Source organism: Lepidochelys kempii, chromosome 5, assembly GCF_965140265.1.
Source record: "Lepidochelys kempii isolate rLepKem1 chromosome 5, rLepKem1.hap2, whole genome shotgun sequence".
Taxonomy (NCBI): Eukaryota; Metazoa; Chordata; order Testudines; family Cheloniidae; genus Lepidochelys; species Lepidochelys kempii.
This window is the reverse complement of record NC_133260.1, coordinates 104597163-104617631: the sequence shown is the minus strand read 5'-3', so window position 1 is coordinate 104617631 and position 20469 is coordinate 104597163. Positions and strand designations below refer to the sequence as shown.

Below are 20469 nucleotides of genomic sequence, written 5' to 3'. Positions count from 1 at the left end.
ATTAGCATGAGGAAATAGTTTTTAGTTTGTGTAATGACTCATCCACTCCCAGTCTTTATTCAAGCCTAATTTAATGGTGTCCAATTTGCAAATTAATTCCAGTTCTACAGTTTCTCGTTAGTCTGGTTTTGAAGTTTTTTTGTTGGAGAATTGCTACTTTTAGGTCTGTAATTGAGTGACCAGGGAGGTTGAAGTGTTCTCCGACTGGTTTTTGAAGGTTATAATTCTTGACGTCTGATTTGTGTCCATTTATTCTTTTGCGTAGAGACTGTCCGGTTTGGCCAATGTATGTGGCAGAGGGGCATTGCTGGGTTAGTGTTTTTGTTGTGTGGTCTGTGGTTGCTGGTGAATATCTGCTTCAGGTTGGGGGGCTGTCTGTAAGCGAGGACTGGCCTGTCTCCCAAGATCTGTGAGAGTGAGGGATCGTCCTTCAGGATAGGTTGTAGATCCTGGATGATGCGCTGGAGAGGTTTTAGTTGGGGGTTGAAGGTGATGGCTAGTGGCGTTCTGTTACTTTCTTTGTTGGGCCTGTCCTGTAGTAGGTGACTTCTGGGTACTCTTCTGGCTGTATCAATCTGTTTCATCCCTTCAATACGTGGGTATTGTAGGTTTAAGAACTCTAGACAGAGATCCTTTAGGTGTTTGTCTCTGTCTGAGGGAGTGGAGCAAATGCGGTAGTATCTTAGAGCTTGGCTGTAGATAATGGATCATGTGATGTGGTTTGGATGAAAGTTGGAAGCATGTAGGTAAGTACAGTGGTCAGTAGGTTTCTGGTGTAGGGTGGTGGTTATGTCACCATCACTTATTAGCACCATCACAGGACCTAATCACATCAGCCACACCATCAAGGGCTCGTTCCCCTGCACATCTACCAATGTGAGATATGCCATCATGCGCCACCAATGCCCCTCTGCCATGTACATTGGCCAAACCGGACAGTCTCTACGCAAAATAATAAATGGACACAAATCCATTAGCCCACGAAAGCTTATGCCCAAATAAATTTAGTCTCTAAGGTGCCACAAGTACTCCTTAGTCTGTATCAGCAAAAAGAACAACACAGCTACCACTCTGAAACCTGTAGCAACATAGTGGCTCATACCACCACCCTCATAATCCCCTGTGTTTGGACAATCTCCAGATACTGGAATGATGCCTTGGGGCTATGGGCATCCAGCACAGATGCTGTTCTTTGTTGCACCAGGCAAGAGCAAAAGGGACTTAATGTTAACTTTGCAACCCCCTCCTGGGCTGTGCAAGGCACATGCAGACAGGATCTGACGATCTGGCTTAGTCCAAGAACTTTGTGGGATTCAAACAAAATTAAACATCTGAATGGAAAATGAGAGAATCTATAGTTATGTTAAATAGTTTAAATCCTTACATTGTTAAATTTTCTTATGCTTCATGGCATAGGTCAGCCACTGATGGAGGTTAGGAAGAAACTTCCACTGTGGGCAAAGTATTGCTTAATTAGCCATTATGCAATTTCTTGCACCTTCCTGAAGCATTCACAACTGGCTACTGTCAGACAGGATACTGGACTACATGGACCGCGATCACTGGATTGATCCTCTATAGCAACTGTTATATTCCTAAGTTAACATGGGCAGCTGTCACTAAAATGCCATCCAGTAAGAAATTCTCAATAAAATAAATAATCCTAAAATCAGAGAGAAAATCCTCCCTGCTCTCTGTAGTGTTCTGCTTCTGTCCAGGAGAGGGCACATCATAACATTTACAAATAGTTAGGTAATGGCTTCAGTATTTATGATGTGGATCCATCTGATTTGGTAGAGGTTCCAGTTGAGCTTCTTCCAGGGTGGCTTATAGACCTGGCTTACTTAAAAATAGTGACAACTGGACAGTTACTAGCCTACTCCCTTTACCTCACCCTATCCTTCCTACAGTGCTGCTATCTTCCTTTCCCTAGATGCCCCATGTCTGCACCAATGTTCCCTCTAATTTTTTCCAGCCATGTGCGGAATAAATTTTGTTATGGGCACCAAAGTAATGTGTGAATGTGCACCACCAGTAGCAACAGAAAACCTAGATAAAGTAAAAGCTGTTTTCCGGTTGGTGAAGTTCCGGATAAAGCTCTATAAACTGGCATTTCTGATCTTCATTGAAATTCCAGTTTATAGTCTGGTTGGTGTGGAGCCAGTGGGGGCGTGGGCTCTGGGAGGGAGTTTGGATGCAGGAGGGGGCTTGGGGCCACAGGTCAGGGTGCAGGATCCAGGGGGCGCTCAGCTGGGGTGGCTCCCCACAAGCAGCGACCTTTCCTGGCTGCCCCTAGGCAGAAGCACAGCAGGTGGCTCCGCGCTGCCCTGACCACTAGCTCTTCAGCTCCCATTGGCTGGGAACCACAGCCAATGGGAGCTGCAGGAGCAGCATCTGCAGGCGGAGGCAGAGTTTGTCTGCTGTGTCTCTGCCTACGACCAACCAGGACAGGAGCTGCCTGAGGTGAGCATCCCCCCTGGATCTCGTGCCCCAGCCCGCTTCCCTGAGCTCGCTCCTGCACCCAAACTCCCTCCCTCTTAGTTAACCAGCATTTTTCACTTACCAGCACCCCGCATTCCTCCAACATGCCTGATAAAACAGCTTTTACTGTAATATATATTTTTTTTAAAAGTTACCAATAGGGATAATTACTCTAGCCAGGACAAATTAGGCATTTTAGAACTCGCTACTCAAAGAATTAAGTTTAAGTGTAAGAGAGCAATAAAAATTATGAAATGCATAGACCAGTCAAAAAAACTAAAATAACTGCACTTTGAAAGAATAAAATTACAGAGAGTATATGTGCATTGCAGGAAGTACCAAGAAGTAACAACAACTGTGTTGGGAGGTGTGTGCGAGAGACAGACACTGTGTGCTGACTGCTGGGGAAGTTTTGGGAGATGCCTGTCTGCTGTCTCTTGAAGGCACTCACTGAAAGCTCTCCTCCTGAACCATGTCCCCCCTTCCCCACTCTGTGGAAATGGGGTACATGGGGAGAGGAAGAGACTTTCTCTCTCTCTCTGTGTGTGTGTGTGTGTTTGTGTGTGTGAGAGAGAGTGTGTGTGATTGGCTGCTGGGGAACTCTGTTGACTCTAACAAGTGAAGGTCTATTTAAAGCAGCTGTAATTAAGAAACTTGCTTTTTCAGCTTCTATGAAAACCAAGCACATCAGTTGCTGGTTAATACTTTAGTAGCTCACAAGCACCCTGTAATCAGTGATGGGATTGCTTTTTATGCAGGCTTCCATGCTCCAACAATGTCCTGGCCAGTGGCAGGGACCCTTATGATTGAACCAACAGAATCCGAAGACAAGGCAGAGCTGGACAGATTCTGTGATGCAATGATCAACATTCGTCAAGAAATTGCTGAAATAGAGGAAGGCAGAATGGACTCCACGGTTAACCCGTTAAAGGTGAGTTGACATGCAGACCAACTTCACAACGCTAGTGTCTTCATTGCTGCTGTTTGAAGTCATCTTATTTGTAGTGCTACCAAAGGTTTCCTTTCTGAAATTTTCAGTACTGTAGGAAACCTATTGTATGCAAATGAGAATATGAAACAGCTAAGGAATATAACATTCATTGATGTGCAAATTTGAGTGAATATTGGTCTAAATTTCACAGATCTTTGGGGTGTTTAGGGGGTTCCCCCAACTTAAATGCTTTTGCCTGAAATCTTTTAGACTTGACCTAGTCAGAAGTCCTGTCTATGGTGATTATCTGATAGACCGGAGAAAAAAATTCTGAAAAGTTTGTGAACCGTGTTTATAAAATTTTAGTTTTTCATGTTTGTATTTTCTTGGTCTTTTACCTAGTAATGTGTGAATGACACTGACTTATTCAGAGGAGGGAACCAACCCCAAAACTTGTTTGTAAAAACATAAAAATTGGAAGAGGCACTTGAGCACGTGTAGTACCCAAAACTACTTGTAACTCATCTTTGGAAACTCATTCTGTGTTTCAAGTTCACTGCACCTTCTCTAATGTTGCACTGGGTTTTTAAATACCTGATTTATTTTTTCTTTGTATTGGGGTTGTAACCACATTGGTTCCAGGAGATGAGACACAAGGTACTATCCCCTATGGATCAGCTCTGGTTGGTGAAAGAGCAGCTACTGAGCTGCACGGAGCTGTTAAATGTGAAAAAGACTCTGTGTAGCTTGAAGTCTGCTCCTCCACCCCCAAGCCAAATGGGTTGGAACTTGTATAGTGATGAGGAATATAGTTGCCCAACACCAAAGTTATAGGGTGGAGAAGAATCAGATTACTGCGACTGTTCTTGTATTCAGAAATCTAGCAAGGCAGAAGGAACAAAAATTCATGGCCACAACTATAACCAGCTGCCTCATGCTCCATCCTCTCTCCATTTTCCTATTTTATTTTCATCTCTGAAATAATACCTATAGCAAAGCTGAAAAAAAATTGTATATGGATATTCTGAATCACTTCAGTCCATTTCCCTTTTTTAAATCAGTCTTTCATTTTGTTAATTAAACATGCTGTAGCCACAAGAGAGATCCCCTGAGCACTAATCTGAACTATTGAAGGAATACAACTATTGTATCAGCAATATATGGATTTGTGAGGGTTGGCAGACTGAAATATTTCATTGAATCCTATTCTCCTGCATGTTTTAACTAGCTTTTATTCTGTTGTAGATGTCGCCACACACTCTGACTTGCATTACATCCCCTAACTGGGATCGTCCTTATTCCAGAGAAGTAGCAGCTTTCCCACTAGTAAGTAGCTATTTAATCTTAGTATCTCTGAATTACCAATGTTCCTTAGTTTGTGACAAAAGATAAATGTGGCTCTGTTCTTGGTTGGTTGTTAGTCTGTTGCTGGTAGTATCTCTTGAGCCTAGAAATGGAGAACATTTTAGTAAGACCAACTAATCTAATTAAAATATTTATCCCATTTACATACTTTCATTTAATGGTTTAGATATGATCTATAGCAAATTGGGTACTATTTTCCTTTCACCAAACAGGGAGATGGGTACTGTTTGACTTCTGCATTCTGCCAAACTTGCTCTCTACCTACCTTACCCTGGCCCCTGAGAGAAGCTAGGTAGGAATCCCCTCAGTTCCATTCCTTCTGTGCAAGGTTATCTGTTTTACGGTAGTGCTAGGATCCCTAACAAAAGATTTGAGTTCGGCACTACACAGACTCCATCGCAAAGAACTGATTAGCTTCTGACAAGATGCTGACTGATGGGTAGGGGGAAGTTGTTTGCTTTACTGTCATCATATGAGGCCCTTCTGAGATGAGGAATGCAAGCTGATACTGCTATAGGGCACTTTGGAGTCTTTCAAAGGAGTAGGCAGACCCTTATGTTTTGATACCTAAATGATGCTAGTGCATCCAGGGTAGACGCTGAGCTAATGGATGGCACCTCACCAATTCTAAACACGTTTTCTGTATTTAGCCATTTGTGAAGCCTGAAAGCAAATTTTGGCCCACAATTGCTCGAATCGATGACATCTATGGAGATCAGCATCTGGTTTGTACCTGCCCACCAATGGAAGTCTATGAATCTCCCTTTTCTGAACAGAAGAGAGCCTCCTCCTAGGTCTTATCCCTTTATTTCCAGGTGGCTGGAATCATGCCTTACCACTGCATTTCAATCCACCATGAAGGCGTCCTTTTCCCTGCACCCGATGAGGGGATTTATATACTATGTATATTTTTGTAATCTCCATACTGTTAATTGAACCACTGCTCAGTTAAAATGTAAATACAATCACTATATTGAGTTGATTCAGTGCCTCAGTATCTAAAGCAGTTACAGCTCCTTTTGTCTTCTTCTGTTCAGAGTGATGACCTCCTCTTTGTGCGGTAAGGGCTTTAACTAGTAACATAGAATTTTTCAAGGTTGTAAGGAAAGATGAATAATTTTTATTCCAGGTATTTCACATGACAGTAATCATTAAATATTAACTGCCACCGTAATTTTGTATAAGTAAAGGCAGTAGATTTTGTTATTAATGTACTTAATCTGTTACCACTGACCATAGTGGTGGTAATTGTTTAATATTAAACTGTGGTATTTTTGTTTTTTACCTGTCAATGCTTGTATTCTAATAAAGTCCACTCGAGTTTTAAGAATGGCTTTTTGGGGGGTCTGGCGTTTCCCAATCTAATTTTTCTTTGGTATTGAGTTGTCAAAAATGCCAGTAGAGATGTAGATCCTACAAGAAGTGAAAGCTGCTGTCAAATCTGTTTGATGTGGTTTTTTGGTAGTATCACAAAGTAATTTACTTAACTTCTGTGCCTTCCTACCTTTAATGAAAGTGCCTTCTTTCAGTCCCGTTCCTCTCCTCAGGTCTTTCATAATGAAAAGTCACACACTAGTATATCCCTTAAATAAATTAATATCAAACTTTTATGTAGGTGCTGAAGAGTTGCAACCTGAGCTATTCCTTGGGTACTATGGTGATGGGAGCCATATAATTAGGGCCTTGGGTAATCTTTTTAAAAAAAAAAAAAATCATGACAAAATGGCAAAGTATTGAGTTTCATGGCATTTCCACAGAATGAACTGTACAAATAGTCAATTGCAAGGCTGGAATGACACTGACTGACTAAAATTGACTCAAGTTACTTGTAAAATTTATTCCATCCTTGCAAGCTTCCTTTTTAAAAAAAACCCCCAAAACATTAAAAGATCAGTGTTTGGGAGCATTTTCACAATTTCAGTGCCCTCTATAAAATCATGTTACACTGGGTCGTACATATAATTACTTGTATCTGGCAAATGAAACATTACAGTTAAAGACTGAGGGGTGGAGGAAGGAAAGCTTTATCATCTTAGTCCCTTTACAATGTGACATTCAAATAAACCATACTTTTGAGGTGCAAAATAAATTTTTTTCCAGATTTTTTTTCCCACTGGTAGGTGTGATTAGGTGCTATAACTGAGCTAGTTTCGCCTCAACATGAAACAATGAAAAACTAAAAATGACAGCAGAACTAAAAATAACCTTCACTTGAAATGTCTTACAATAGACACTAGATCTGCTAAAGGGTCTCCATCCTGTATCTTAGACCTCAACTTTTACTCACTGTCCCTTTTACGAGTTAGTCTGCTCTTGCTCTGAAATGTCTCCATAGATTCCCTAGTCTCAGAGTAGTGTGCAAAGATGTATCCCAAACTATTAAAACCACTGAAGCCAAACTAGGTGTGACTTCAGTGGGCAAAGGGATTATTCTTATAATAGAAGCGTGCAGAATCCCCATCGGATTTTAATCTTGCATCCACCCTCTGAATTTGGGGCTGCTGCTTTTTGTGCACATATGTTTAGTTGTTTGACACAGCCCAGAAGCACTTCACTCTACTTATCAATGCATTGTTAGCTTCTCTAACCACTGGAGTGATGATTTTTTAAATGAAAAAAAATGCACATCAAGTTTGGCTGCCATTACTTGAAAGTGAGATCACTTTCCTGGCTTTGGACTTCTGGGTGCGGATCTATGAAAGAGCTGAGCTCTCTTTACAATTGAATTTCCATTTTAGTTAGGGAGATGCCCCTTTTTCCACAAAATATTAGGGCAAGGTATTCTGTTGATGATGGAAAGGATCCCCAGAAACTGTGTTCTGGAAATGTTGTTAGTTAATCTTTAATAGGAAAATAGAAAAAATGGTGATTATAATTCTCACCCCCTCCTCCTGAATCAGAGCTCCTAGCACTTTATATTCAATTGTACAGCAGCCAACTGTAGAAACAAAAATGCTGGAGTCACTCCAGCTCATGAGTAGAACTACAACCAGATAGACATGTGCTAATTATTTGGAATTAAGCCATGGAGACCGATGATTCTCAATGGGTGAGGCACCATATTCTCTATATTGTTATTTCCTCCAAACTAGTATAAGCTGTTCTCTCTAGCCATGTCTAAAATAGGAAAATAGCTAGCCAGCCATATTTGCTAACTTGTTTTTAAGGATGCCTTTATGTCAACTGTAGAAAGGTCCAATGTGGATAGTGGTAGTTCTATGTAGAGGATAGAGTCCTGCAATTGAACCTAGATTTCTTTGCTATTATAGTGCCAATATACATAGGTTAGGTTATCAATATATACTGCCTTCCTTTAAAAATATTTCAACTTGTCTAAAATGGTAACTCCATAATATATTCCATGGGGATGTGAAGTGCCAAGAGGTGAATTTACATTTTGAAGTCACTATTGTACATCTTAGTGCAATGAAAGTGCAGTGGTTGTAATGATCAGCTTACTGTAGATTAATCAACAGCCCTACTTTTCATTCATCACAGTTAACTCACACGATTAACTCAATTATTAATTGTGATTAAAAAAATGTGATTAATCGCATTTTTAAATAGCATACCAATTGACATGTATTAAATTATTTTTGGATGTTCTACATTTTCAAATATATAGATTTCAATTACAATAAAGAATACAAAGTGTACAGTGCTCACTTTATATTTGTATTACAAATGGTTACACTGTAAAAATGATAGTATTTTTCAGTTCACCTCATTCAAGTACTGTAGTGCAATCTCTTTATCATGAAAATTCAACTTACAAATGTAGGGTTTTTTTGTTACATAACTACACTCAAAAACAAAACAATGTAAAACTTTACAACCTACAAGTCAACTCAGTCCTCCTTCTTGTTCAGAAAGACATTTGTTTATATTTACAATAGATAATGCAGCCCACTTCTTAATTACAATGTCACCTGAAAGTGAGAACAGGCATTCACATAGCACTGTTGAAGCTGGGTGTCGCAAGATACTTATGTGCCAGATGTGCTAAAGATTCATATGCCTCTTCATGCTGATGATGCTCATTTTAAAAAAAAAAAAGCATTAATTACATTTGTGACTGAATTCTTGAGGGAGAATTGTATGTCTCCTGATCTTTTTTTACCCGCATTCTGCCATATATTTCATGTTATAGCAGTCTTGTTATAACACGTTTGTTTGTTTTAAGAACACTTTCACTGCACATTTGACACAATGCAAAGAAGATACCAATGTGGAATTTCTAAAGATAGCTACAGCACTCAACCCAAGGTTTAAGCATCTGAAGTGCCTTCCAAAATCTGAGAAGTATGAGGTGTGGTTCATGCTTTCAGAATTCTTAAAAGAGCAACATTCTGATGCGGAAACTACAGAACCTGAACCACCAAAAAAGAAAATCAACCTTCTGCTGGTGGCATCTGAATCAGATGCCAAAAATGAACATGCATCAGTCCGCACTGCTTTGGATAGTTATCGACAGAACCAGTCATCAGCATTATCTTCTGCAAATGTAAACAAACTTGTTTCTCTTCACGATTGACTGAACAGGAAGTAGGACTGATTGGACTTGTAGGCTCTAAAGTTTTACATTGTTTTGTTTTAGAATGCGGGGGGGGGGGGTTTGGTACATAATTCACACTTGTAAATTCAACTTTCATGATAAAGAGATTGCACTACAGTGCTTGTATTAAGTGAATTGAAAAGTACTATTTTTGTTTTTTACAGTGCAAATATTTCTTATAAAAAATAAATATAAAGTGAGCATGGTACACTTTGTACTCTGTTATAATTTAAATCAATACATTTGAAAATGTAGAAAACATCCAAAAATATTTAAATACATGGTATTCTATTATTAACAGTGCGATTAATTTTTAAATCGCACTATTAATCGTAATTAATTTTAATCACTTGACAGCCCTAATGAAAAGGTGTATTTCAACTCTATTTACTCTGTTTTTTCAGATTGTCCCTTTCTGCTGAAACTTTCCAAACTTGGTCATTGCTTCAAGGAGTCTTTGGAAAATCCAAGCTAAATAGATTCCACCACTTGAATTTTTTAGGCTTTCTAGTAGTTTTACAAGTATTAAGCATCTAATACTCCTGTGAAGTAGACAGGGAGTTAAGTGCATCTCTCAAATGGAAATGAGTCTGTGGCACACCAGGGAATAGAATCCAGAAATACTTACTTTTTGTGCTGTGCTTTAACTACTAGTTTCCTACCTATAGTAATGCAGTGATCAGGTTGCATATTTGAAATCAAGAAATGTAAAACTTGCTTCTATTGTACTGCCAACTTGGCCACGTTGCATACAGGCAGCATTCTTATTGTTCCTCCTGAAATGTGAAACTTGATCTTCAGTGGAGAAGTTAATGGTACTGTGGGGACTATTTTGCATTTCTTGATTTTTGTATTCAAATACACAAATGAAACACTGCAGAAATACAAGCTTTGCAACTAACTTAGCTAAAAAGAAATTCTTTATTATCTGCATGTATTCAAGATAAAAGAAAATAACTGAGGAATTCTAAATAAGTGAATTACTTGTATATGCCCAAGCATCTTTACAAAAAACTCTGCACCATCTCATCCACCATGAAGCAAATTATTATTTATAACCCTCCAGTGGTGATGCTAGAATTGAGGCTCAGGGGGAACTTTATTTGTAAATCCCTCTAACACAAATGTTGTTTCTAAATTTCAGACTTATAATTTACATAGCACTGAAAATGTTTGCTTTAAGTGGTATAAGTTTTACTGTATTTAAATTCAGTACACGATTTGTAAAATGAAAATAGTCTCAAATCTCCAGGGTACAAAATGCAAATTGCAACACTTGCCCCCCTCTGTAAGCAAACTGGATGAAACGTCTTATCTATAGCAGTAAGAGTGACCGCAGTAGGTAGAGTTCTGCATAGTGCATACATGAGCTGTACAGGCTTCCCCACCTAGCTCTGCCATAGTATCTCACTCCTGATCTGCAGTACCCTAACTGTTTTAATGCGCAAAGCTGAATCAATGCAAATAGATACCTTTTTCATGTAACACTGCTGCTAGCAAGGTGCTGCCTCAAAACAAAAGGCCCAGCATGTCTGGCACACAGGATGGAGAAAAATATGCCATCTACTTACATTATAGACAAGATTTACCTAACTAATACTAAGCCGCAGTTCACTCAGACAGCTGTGAGTTTAAAGTTTACTGGTAAGAGAAGCTGTTTCATTCACAGTGGGGCAAATACTTTCCATGGAATAATAGGAGAGGTTGTATAGGACTATATGCAAAAACTTGGCCAGTGGTCATTGTAGCGATCGGAGCAGCGGGGTTTTTTAAATGCCACTGCTTAGCAAATGAAGTGGATAAGTACAGCGCCTGTTTGGATTTTTGGAAAATGACCTCCCCACCCACTTTTTTTTTTTTTTTGGCTGGTGTTTGCCAGGAGGGGGAGGCTGAAGAAAGGAAATGACTGCTAGCAAACTGCAACAGCTGCTCCCATGTGAACAGCAAGGGAAGATGTTCCCACAAGTCCATTAAGGGTTAAATTTAGATTTAAATTTAACAGCTCTGTTAAATTTCAGAATCATCTTTTTCCAACAAGAATAATAGAATTGGCTCTTACTAAAATTAACATAGTAAAGAAAAGCTATAACTCAGGCCTTGTCTGCTTCAGGGAAAAAAACCTACTCACAGCCACTTAAGAAACTGCCCTGATGAAAACGCTCTACTGTAGATTGCACCACTGCACCGTTTGCAGGTGAATGCAGTGTCCTTGTCTGTCTGCACTAGGAGTTGCATCACTGCAGCAACAGCTGTGGCTGGGCACTAATGGATGTAACTGGTCTGAATCCTCACTGCAGATAAAGCTTAAGTTATTACGTGGGAGTTCCCATTTTGCTGTGACAGGGAGAAAAATGTTTCATTTCCATCCATTTCAACTCGATTCTTCAGGTTACTTCCTACATACTCAGCATGCAACATTCCTTGACTCCTTCTCCCCCACCCAGCAATTCACAGAAAGCCAGAACTTTTCAAGTAGGTTAACTAGGGTTGTCAACCCTCCAGGGTTGGCTGGGAGTCTCCTGGAGTCGGCACTGATCTCCCGGTGACTACTGAAAGCAATCTGGGATATTTTAAGAAAATGACATTGTCATGTTGGGGAAAAAAAACTCCCAGGATAGCTTCAGTCAGAGTTAGCAACCCATTGGTGGGACCAAGTATGAGCTAAGGCAACTTAGGCAATTTGCAAGGTGACAGTCTGTCCTCAAACGGTGGCAATATCCCTATCTCAGGACTTGTTCCAGTCTCTAAACCCATTGTCCTTGTTTTTAGATATGTCTACAGGCCTCATGATTGTGGCTTCCTGCCTCCACTCAGTTCGTTAAGCCAGTACTTTCCTCACAGGGGATTAAGGGCACATGGTGGCAGTGAAAGAAAAGATATTGCTTAGCTAAGACAGAAGACAGGAGCAGGGACCCTTTCTCTCTTCCCCTCCCCTCCTGTGAGTGCCTCCCTTACCTTCCAACCAACAGCAGTCCACTGTGCCTGCCATAAAAAAAGGTGTGCAATGCTTTCACTTTGTAAATCTCATCAACTTCTGCAGAAGTGAAGAATCATGGCTTCTCTGGCAGCTTAACAGTATAAGAGGGTGAAGTGGAAGAGTGCTGAAACAGAAGGTCTGGATGTTGGATTCACAGAAGGAATGCCTGTACCACACCAGCCACAGAAATCTGTGGGATCAAGGGAAAGGTTTACAGATGCCTGAGTAAGACACAGGTAGAGGAAATTGGAATATTAAATGTTGGGAAAATGTGGAGAATATTTGGAGAGCCCAGCTGAGGGCAAAGAATAGAAAGGGGTGACTTGCAAACCACAGGAAAATCTCAGCTTTCCTAGGTATTTGAGTACTAGTGATTACTAAATTGTAATTATGGATCCTTCATCTATATAGATTCTTATGAAAACAGCTTACCCACATTTCTTCAAGTAATATAGCTGTTGGTGCTCTACAGCGGGTGCCTATGCAACCCTTCTTGCCTTTGATGGGAGATTTTTCAGAGGTAGTGTCCGTTTGGCCCATGCATGAGCTCCAGACATCTACCATCTTCTTAGGCTGTACAGCCAACTGCATCTTTTCTGAACTGATTTACTAAAGCTGATCCTCAATATCAAAAGGTGCATTAGTAGTACCATTATTCCATTACTTTTGCAAGAATTGGATTGCAGTGTTATAATTTGGAAAACACCGTAAGTTATATCTTTGATACATTAACATCTAATTGAGTACATCTCTTGTAACAATAATCAGTAAAGACGTTTAAGCCTTCCTAATAGTGCCTTTAAATGATGATAGAGCTTACTTACGTTGCAAAGTTGAGGACAGAGACTTTTGCCAAGTGTCTGCACGTTGCAGAGCACAGTAGGGCTGACAACTCTCAACTGTTACTGGAATATAAGCAAACAGTTGTATGGAAACCTTCAGCTGCACTTGAACAGTGTCTCTACAAGAGGCACATAACTAAAAGCTCTGGCTGTTGCACCAACCTTGCAGGGGTTATTTTGGTGTTGACGATTGAAATAGAAAGAATATGTTGTGTAAAATGTGAGTAAATTCAGTTCTAGGTTTTATTGCCACTAAGGAGTACGTGTTGCTAAAACTAAGTGGCACATTAAGAAATTCCTAGTAAATAGTCAAACAGTTTCTGCATTTATTAAATCCAGAGACACCAAAATCAGTCTCGCAGGTGCTTCTTTGCTGACAGCCTGACACATTAGAAGTGGGTGTCTGAAAATTCTAACTCTTAATTCCAAAGTTATTTGCTGTAAAAGCCACTTGCACCAAAATGAAATCATGTTTAATTATTATAAAAAGCACATGAAATACCACTGCACACTGGCCTGTAACTATGGTTGAAAGCAAATTCCAGCTCTAGAGGGCCTGTTCAGTTGCTGCACTGCCCTTCTTGAAGAGGCCTTGTCACGCTGAGTGTGTCACTGTTTCTTCCAGTTGAGTGGGCTTTGTTCTGTCCAATATGGGCACAAGACATGGGTGTTCTTGGTGTGATTTCCTCCCACAGTCAATCTTATAAAAACATTAGAAATGTACCACGGTATAACAATTTTAGTGGTAGGTTCGCCTCCTGCTAACTGCTGGTGCCAAAACTAATTAAACAGCAGAACTTCCTAGGCCTGGCGTTGTAAGGTATGCGCTCCCTTAAACCAGCCACTACACTGAATTGATGATAATGGGAGAAGTGCTAATGAAACCCTACACTATTCTGAATTAGGAAAATAAATGTTAAATTGAAATTTAAGAACTGCTTTTTGCTGAACACAGTTAGGCACTCCAATTATTTATAGAACTGGATTCTGTGTGGTTCTTATTTGAAAAAACTGGCATTTACACACGAACAGTTTAAGCCTAACTTGGAACATAATATTAAGTGCTTTGGCACGATGCACAATTTCAGATTGAGATTAAATTTAAAACACTTCAGAGTTGAAGTATTGTTCACCTTATACATCTAAATTTGAGGCACAATATGAACATTCAGGAAAAGCTTTAGGAACAGTGGTAACAAGCTACAGTTAAGAAGTCAGACTATTACTGAAAATTTCTCTTTCTCCATTGAAAAGTTTTATGGCTTTGAGAAGATTTTAATATTAAAATGGTATATTATTACTCAGTCTCTGAGTATGTTACATTAGTCTCTGAATCTCTGTTAAGACTGTCAAATGAGTGTTAATTGCTACTAATTATCAAACAGGTAAGGCTATCATAAAAGGTACCATAAAGACTTTACAGGACCTAAATATCACTTGGAAATAGTGCAGAATTCAGTGTGTGCATCTTGCACATGTCAAGCTATTGTAGGCTGCTTCACTATAGTGGGCATGCTGTCTACAATGAAAATATATTACAAATCAGTGAAGGTTTTAACCAGAAGAATAGTCAGGCTACCATTTTCAAAGAACCTAAAGAAAGAAACTCAGTCAATATCAAAGGAATTTGGGCATCTAACGGTCTAAGGTTTCTTTGAAAGTCTGAGCCTCAATATTCACAGCTCTGTTTGAAGGATGACATTGGAACCAATTTCATTCTGTGTTAAGTACAGGAAAAAGCCAAAGGAAGAATTATCCTATTTCCTTAAATTTTTGCTCAACAGAAGCCTTTTGGACAGTGAGAGTGGGTTGGGATATCTAACATTGGTGCCTGTACATTTTGCATTAGTAAACTTGCAGTGGAAATTCTATCTCCTGGAATGAAAGAGAAATGTTACTTTAGACTGAAGGCTTTAACAGATAAAAGGTCAAACATATTACTACTTTCCTGCTGAAAGTTAAAAGTAATGCTATTCCAAGCTTGTCAGATACCTATACCAAGACTAAGAATAGAAGGGTTAGGTGATTTGTTTCTCCTCCACTTTTCATAAGATAAACTGAGTACTCTCTCTCACATTTATATTTCTTCTGTTATGACTCTGGTAAGCAAACATGTTAAATGCCTGAACTCATTGCTGCTAAGGTATAAAAAGAAGACCCTAATCAAAGTAGGGTTTGGGTTTATTTTAAATCGTCTTGGTCTGAAAATCTCCAAGAGTAAAAACTCCCCACTAACGCAAACCTTAGATTACATGCTGAGACCATGAGATATCTGTTAAACCTACCAAGAACAGATTAAGATAGAGTAGATTCTTCTATCCTTAAAGCAGACTGTGGCCCAATATATTCACTATTTATCGTCATTACCAACTTTTGAAATGGAAGGTCATATAATACCCCATTTTAAGTATAAAACCCAATTGAAGAAAACATTTACTACAAAAAGGTACTTGTTTGTTAAATATGATTTAGGCTACATGGTTGTTACAATACAAAGCAACAAAAATTAGCAACTTTTTCTGAATCATAAAATATTTAATGTATATTTTGGGGGAATATACTGTATATAAAATTTCAGATCACAATATGAAGCGATTTGAACCCTCTCCAAGCTAGCACTGCCTTCAATGCTGTGTAGATGTATTGCCACTGATACAAGTTCTACTAAAAGCATACAGGTTTAACTAATACAAAAGTGGCTTGTTTCATATGAATTCTTTTTTACACAACTAGAGTGTCTTGAATACCCTCCTTAAGTGCAAAAAACACAGATCACTTTACACTAATGTAGCAACAATGCATTCATATTGTTCTCATTAGTCATTAGTAGTCAACTTGCATAAGATACGAGAAAAAGCACAATGAAGCTCACAAAAATAGACTAAAAATCAGCCTGTTCTTGAGGAAAAAAAAAAAAAGAAGAAAAAAATGCAGCATAATGGGAAAAAAAGAAAAAAGGATTATGCACACCACAGAATTTTTTGTTCTTTAATCAAACTGGTTTAAGTGCTGCTTTTTTGTTTTGTTTTTTTGTAAATCAAACTGCCTGGACCAGGCACAACTAATATTCAGGAGGCAGTGTGTAGCTAAACTTCACTGAACTTTCTTTAATCCCCACAAATTATCTTCCTCTGTCCTGAGGTAGTTACAAAAAACAAACAATTTAAGCATCAGCTACAGCTGACCAGTCAGAGCTGAGGCTTTTGTTTTTCTGTTTTAAAAACTAGTTGTCAACTGGCCAAAACTACCTTTGATGGTGAAAGAGAGCTGAGAATTTGAGTTCTCACTACACAAAAGAGATGGCTGTAGGGGGAAGAGAGTTAGCTGCTTCAGAATGTGACAATATGTTGAGTCCCATCGAGTTGGCTGGTCCACTGTTGAATTTCTCATGTTTATTCTCCTTTATTGTCTATAAAGTCACTGGGAGAAGTCAGGTAGGAGCTGAACATATCATCGTCCTTTGCTGTAACCAGGGAAGAACTGGTCAAGTAGTGTCTGCAGTATCTTGTTGGGAACCATCGTGTAGCCCTTCCCAAGGTCATAGCGGCAGGCAGGGCAGGTGAAGACTTCAGCTCGGAAGGAGCGCTGTAAACAGCTCTAAGAAATGCAAGGAAAGAAAAATTACGGCTTTTGCTTTGTGCTGAAAAACTAGCTAAGCAACTACTAGAGAGCAAACGTAGTGCTCAGCATAGCTAGAACTGTTACTAAGCTATTACTAAGTCTTCTGCTACACATTTTTGCCATTACACAGAGGAAGACTACAAAGAACTCTGTTCTTGGCTACAGTACAAGCAGTAAGTTTGGCATGAATGAAAGTACAGTGTCACCAGTGAAGGACTCCACTTCCCCCGCCTCTCTGTGGGTAGGAGAGCTCCGTCTGCAGATTCTTTCTAGCATTCCTGCTAAACTTCTCAAACATTACAGCATTTCATTTCAAGCTATGAGTCTGAATATGCAGTTGTAGTTTATATTTAAACTTTTATGAACTTGCTAGGGCTTTGCAAATTCTTCCCTAGTTCTTCCTTTCTACTTAAAAAAAAAAAAAAATATTTAAATATTTTTTAAAAACTTATTTTTATTAAGCTTACTATGCACATGCTACATAAATAAATTAAGCTTACTAATTGTACATAAGAGAAAAGAACCCAAGGCAAATGTCTAATGGAGTAAGCACTAAACAAAACAAAAAACATGCAATCCACATCTACTCCATCTTTATGAAAGATCCCAATAGTCAATCCTCAAGGGGGATGTGTAGAATATTCATATACATGGTATTCCACAAAATCTTTATCAGACATTTACAAATAAATATCCCATTCCCTTCTCTGTTGTCCCCAGGTCTCCAAGTGCCCCTTTTTGTCCTTCCCTAGGCACGTGGGTGGAGAAGGCAGAGCAGAATCTCATGGAACAGAGCCTCTGGGAACAGCTTGGACTTAGCTAAGAGCAGCAGCAGGGGCAAGGAGAATCTCAGCTCCTGGGCAGCAGTTATAACAACAGACAATTCTTTACAATTTGAACTCTGAACATTGTTTTCTTCCCTCGTGGCCATTCTGTTGCCACCCTCATTATCCTTACCCTCTTGGATCCTCACCATCTATCCAGCATTCTTCATTTCCTTCCTCTCTTTCCCTTGTTTTTTCCACTCCCTTACTTCTGTTTATTCACCCCATCATGATAGTCCTGGCCAGTGTTCCCTCTAATTGTCCAGTTTGACCAATGTACATGGCAGAGGGGCATTGCTGGCACATGATGGCATATATCACATTGGTAGATGTGCAGGTGAACGAGCCTCTGATAGTGTGGCTGATGTGATTAGGTCCTATGATGGTGTCCCCTGAATAGATATGTGGACACAGCTGGCAACGGGCTTTGCTGCAAGGATAGATTCCAGGGTTACTGGGTCTACCAATGTGATATATGTCATCATGTGCCAGCAATACCCCTCTGCCATGTACATTGGCCAAACTGGACAGTCTCTACGTAAAAGAATAAAAGGACACAAATCAGATGTCAAGAATTATAAAACATTCAAAAAATCAGTCGGAGAACACTTCAATCTCTTTGGTCACTCGATCACAGACCTAAAAGTGGCAATTCTTCAACAAAAAAACTTCAAAAACAGACTCCAATGAGAGACTGCTGAATTGGAATTGATTTGAAAACTGGAATCAATTAACTTAGGCTTGAATAAAGACTGGGAGTGGATGAGTCATTTCACAAAGTAAAACTATTTCCCCATGTTTATTCCCCTCCCTCCGACTGTTCCTCAGACGTTCTTGTCAACTGCTGGAAATGGCCCACCTTGATTATCACTACAAAAGGTTTTTCCCCCCTGCTCTCCTGCTGGTAATAGCTCACCTTACCTGATCCCTCTCGTTATAGTGTGTATGGTAACACCCATTGTTTCATGTTCTCTGTGTATATAAATCTCACCACTGTATTTTCCACTGAATGCATCCGATGAAGTGAGCTGTAGCTCACGAAAGCTTATGCTCAAATAAATTGGTTAGTCTCTAAGGTGCCACAAGTACTCCTTTTCTTTTTTTAATAAATGAGCGATTTGTGTTGTATGAGGTGCTAACACTAGTCTTAAAAATTAAACTTCTATGGGTAGATTTTGTACTTGGAAGATATAATGATCCAAGTACAGTTAAACCAAATTGTTGTTCTTCTACGCAACTAGTAAATCAATATTCCTCCAATACAATGGCAGAGCTATTCTAAGGCACGCACATCCCTTGAACTGTGACCATATAGCTAACATGTAAAAACATACTGGCAGAGAAAATGCATAAAACAGAGATAACTGAGATATCAGAAGCAGATGTGACATGTACAGTTTAGTGTGTGTGTGGGTGTGTGTGTGTATACGCCTCCCTACACAAAAATGCACTCTCTCTTTCTATGTGTGTGTATATATATATATATATATATATATATGCAAAGTCTTTACTGATTCTAGTAAACATTGGATTCCATAAACTGTCTGGTATCCAAGTCTTCAAGTTTGAAAATATGAAGTCTTATGGCGATAGACTCAAGCAGCGCAGCTTAGCTTAACAAAGGGAAGGTTAAGGGCTGACTTGATTACAGTCTATAAGCCCCTACTTGATAAATGGGCTCTTCAATCTACCAGAGAAAGATATAACATGATCCAATGACTGGAAGTTGAAGCTAGACAAATTCAGACTGGAAATAAGATGTACATTTTTCACATTGAGGTGATTAACCACTGGAACAATATAACAAGGGTCATTGTGGATTCTCTGTCACCAGAAAATTTTAATCAAGATTGGATTTTTTCTAAAAGATATGCATTAGTCTAGGAATTATTTGGGGGAAATTCTATGGCCTGTGTTATACAGGAGGTCAGATTAGATTATCACAATGGTTCCTTCTGGCGCTGAAATCTGCAAATTTAATATAATTTCCCAATGGGTGCCCAGCAAATAGTGTTAAGACACAATTTACTCAGGTAGTGAACCAATATAAGTTGTATTGCGTTGTTTTATCTAATCATTTGTTCTAGAATTTGATATGCTGTGGTCTTTCCTAAATAGATGAAATGAGCTCTGTGTTACTGTGCCAAAGTCTAGCTATTGGACCAAGTCAGTCCCTAGCTTAATTCCATTGATTTCAATGGAGCGACACTAAGTGAAGTTTAACACATCTGTTTAAAAAAAAAAAAAAAAAAAGTAAAACTAATGCATTTCTATTTTTAAAAAAAATATAAAACGGAAGAAAATACAGATTACTCAATGAAAATAAACCATAATCACACCAAATTGGGAGCAAACTTGTTGCATTCCTTGGTCAGAATGCTTGGTATAATTATTGTCTTGCTAAAATATAGACTGGCTCAGTTGACTGGTGCCTCAGTGCCAGAAACTCAGCCCAGAGCAGGACAGAGTTTGTACTTACTTTGCAGACATTATGGAGGCACTCTGTTGTCACTGGCTGGTAAACCAGCTCCTGGCAGCAGACACACATAAAGGATTGTTCCAGTTTCTTCAGAAAATTCTAGTGTAGGGCAAAGGAAAGAAAAAATGGGATGAGAACATTCTACTAAGGGCACATCCATGAACATAGCAAACATATAAGAATGAATAATACCCTTGTGCGGATTGTCTAAAATTACTGTAGCTAATGCAGTTTTTAACAGGGGCAAATCATTTGCCCAACTACTGTAGTAATCACACTTACTTAAAATATGTACAAATTTAAACCTGGTGAGCCAAATTTTGCTTTCATTTACACAGCTGTAAATCTAAAGTAACTGAGAATAGAATTGGGCCCCATAAGTCTTTGGAAAAAG

At 39.1% G+C, this 20469-nt stretch overlaps 2 protein-coding genes across 5 annotated transcripts in view; one reads left to right on the top strand and one right to left on the bottom strand.

Annotated features, from left to right (window-relative positions):
* GLDC (glycine decarboxylase) overlaps positions 1-6107 on the top strand; it is a 70539-nt gene extending 64432 nt beyond the window's left edge. The window contains exons 23-25 of the mRNA XM_073345303.1: positions 3240-3412; positions 4658-4738; positions 5428-6107. Of these exons, the coding sequence (XP_073201404.1) occupies positions 3240-3412; positions 4658-4738; positions 5428-5571 (398 nt within the window). The 3' untranslated portion in view covers positions 5572-6107. The remainder of the gene's footprint in view (positions 1-3239; positions 3413-4657; positions 4739-5427) is intronic.
* Positions 6108-15665: 9558 nt separating this feature from the next.
* UHRF2 (ubiquitin like with PHD and ring finger domains 2) overlaps positions 15666-20469 on the bottom strand; it is a 171938-nt gene continuing 167134 nt past the window's right edge. For 3 of the 4 annotated variants that reach the window (XM_073345307.1, XM_073345304.1, XM_073345305.1), the window contains 2 exons: positions 20076-20174; positions 15666-16748 (listed from right to left, as the gene is read on the bottom strand). In XM_073345307.1, the coding sequence (XP_073201408.1) occupies positions 16602-16748; positions 20076-20174 (246 nt within the window). In that variant the 3' untranslated portion in view covers positions 15666-16601. Of the gene's footprint in view, positions 16749-20075; positions 20175-20469 lie in introns of those variants that run through there. The other variant, XR_012159104.1, reaches the window with a different exon arrangement.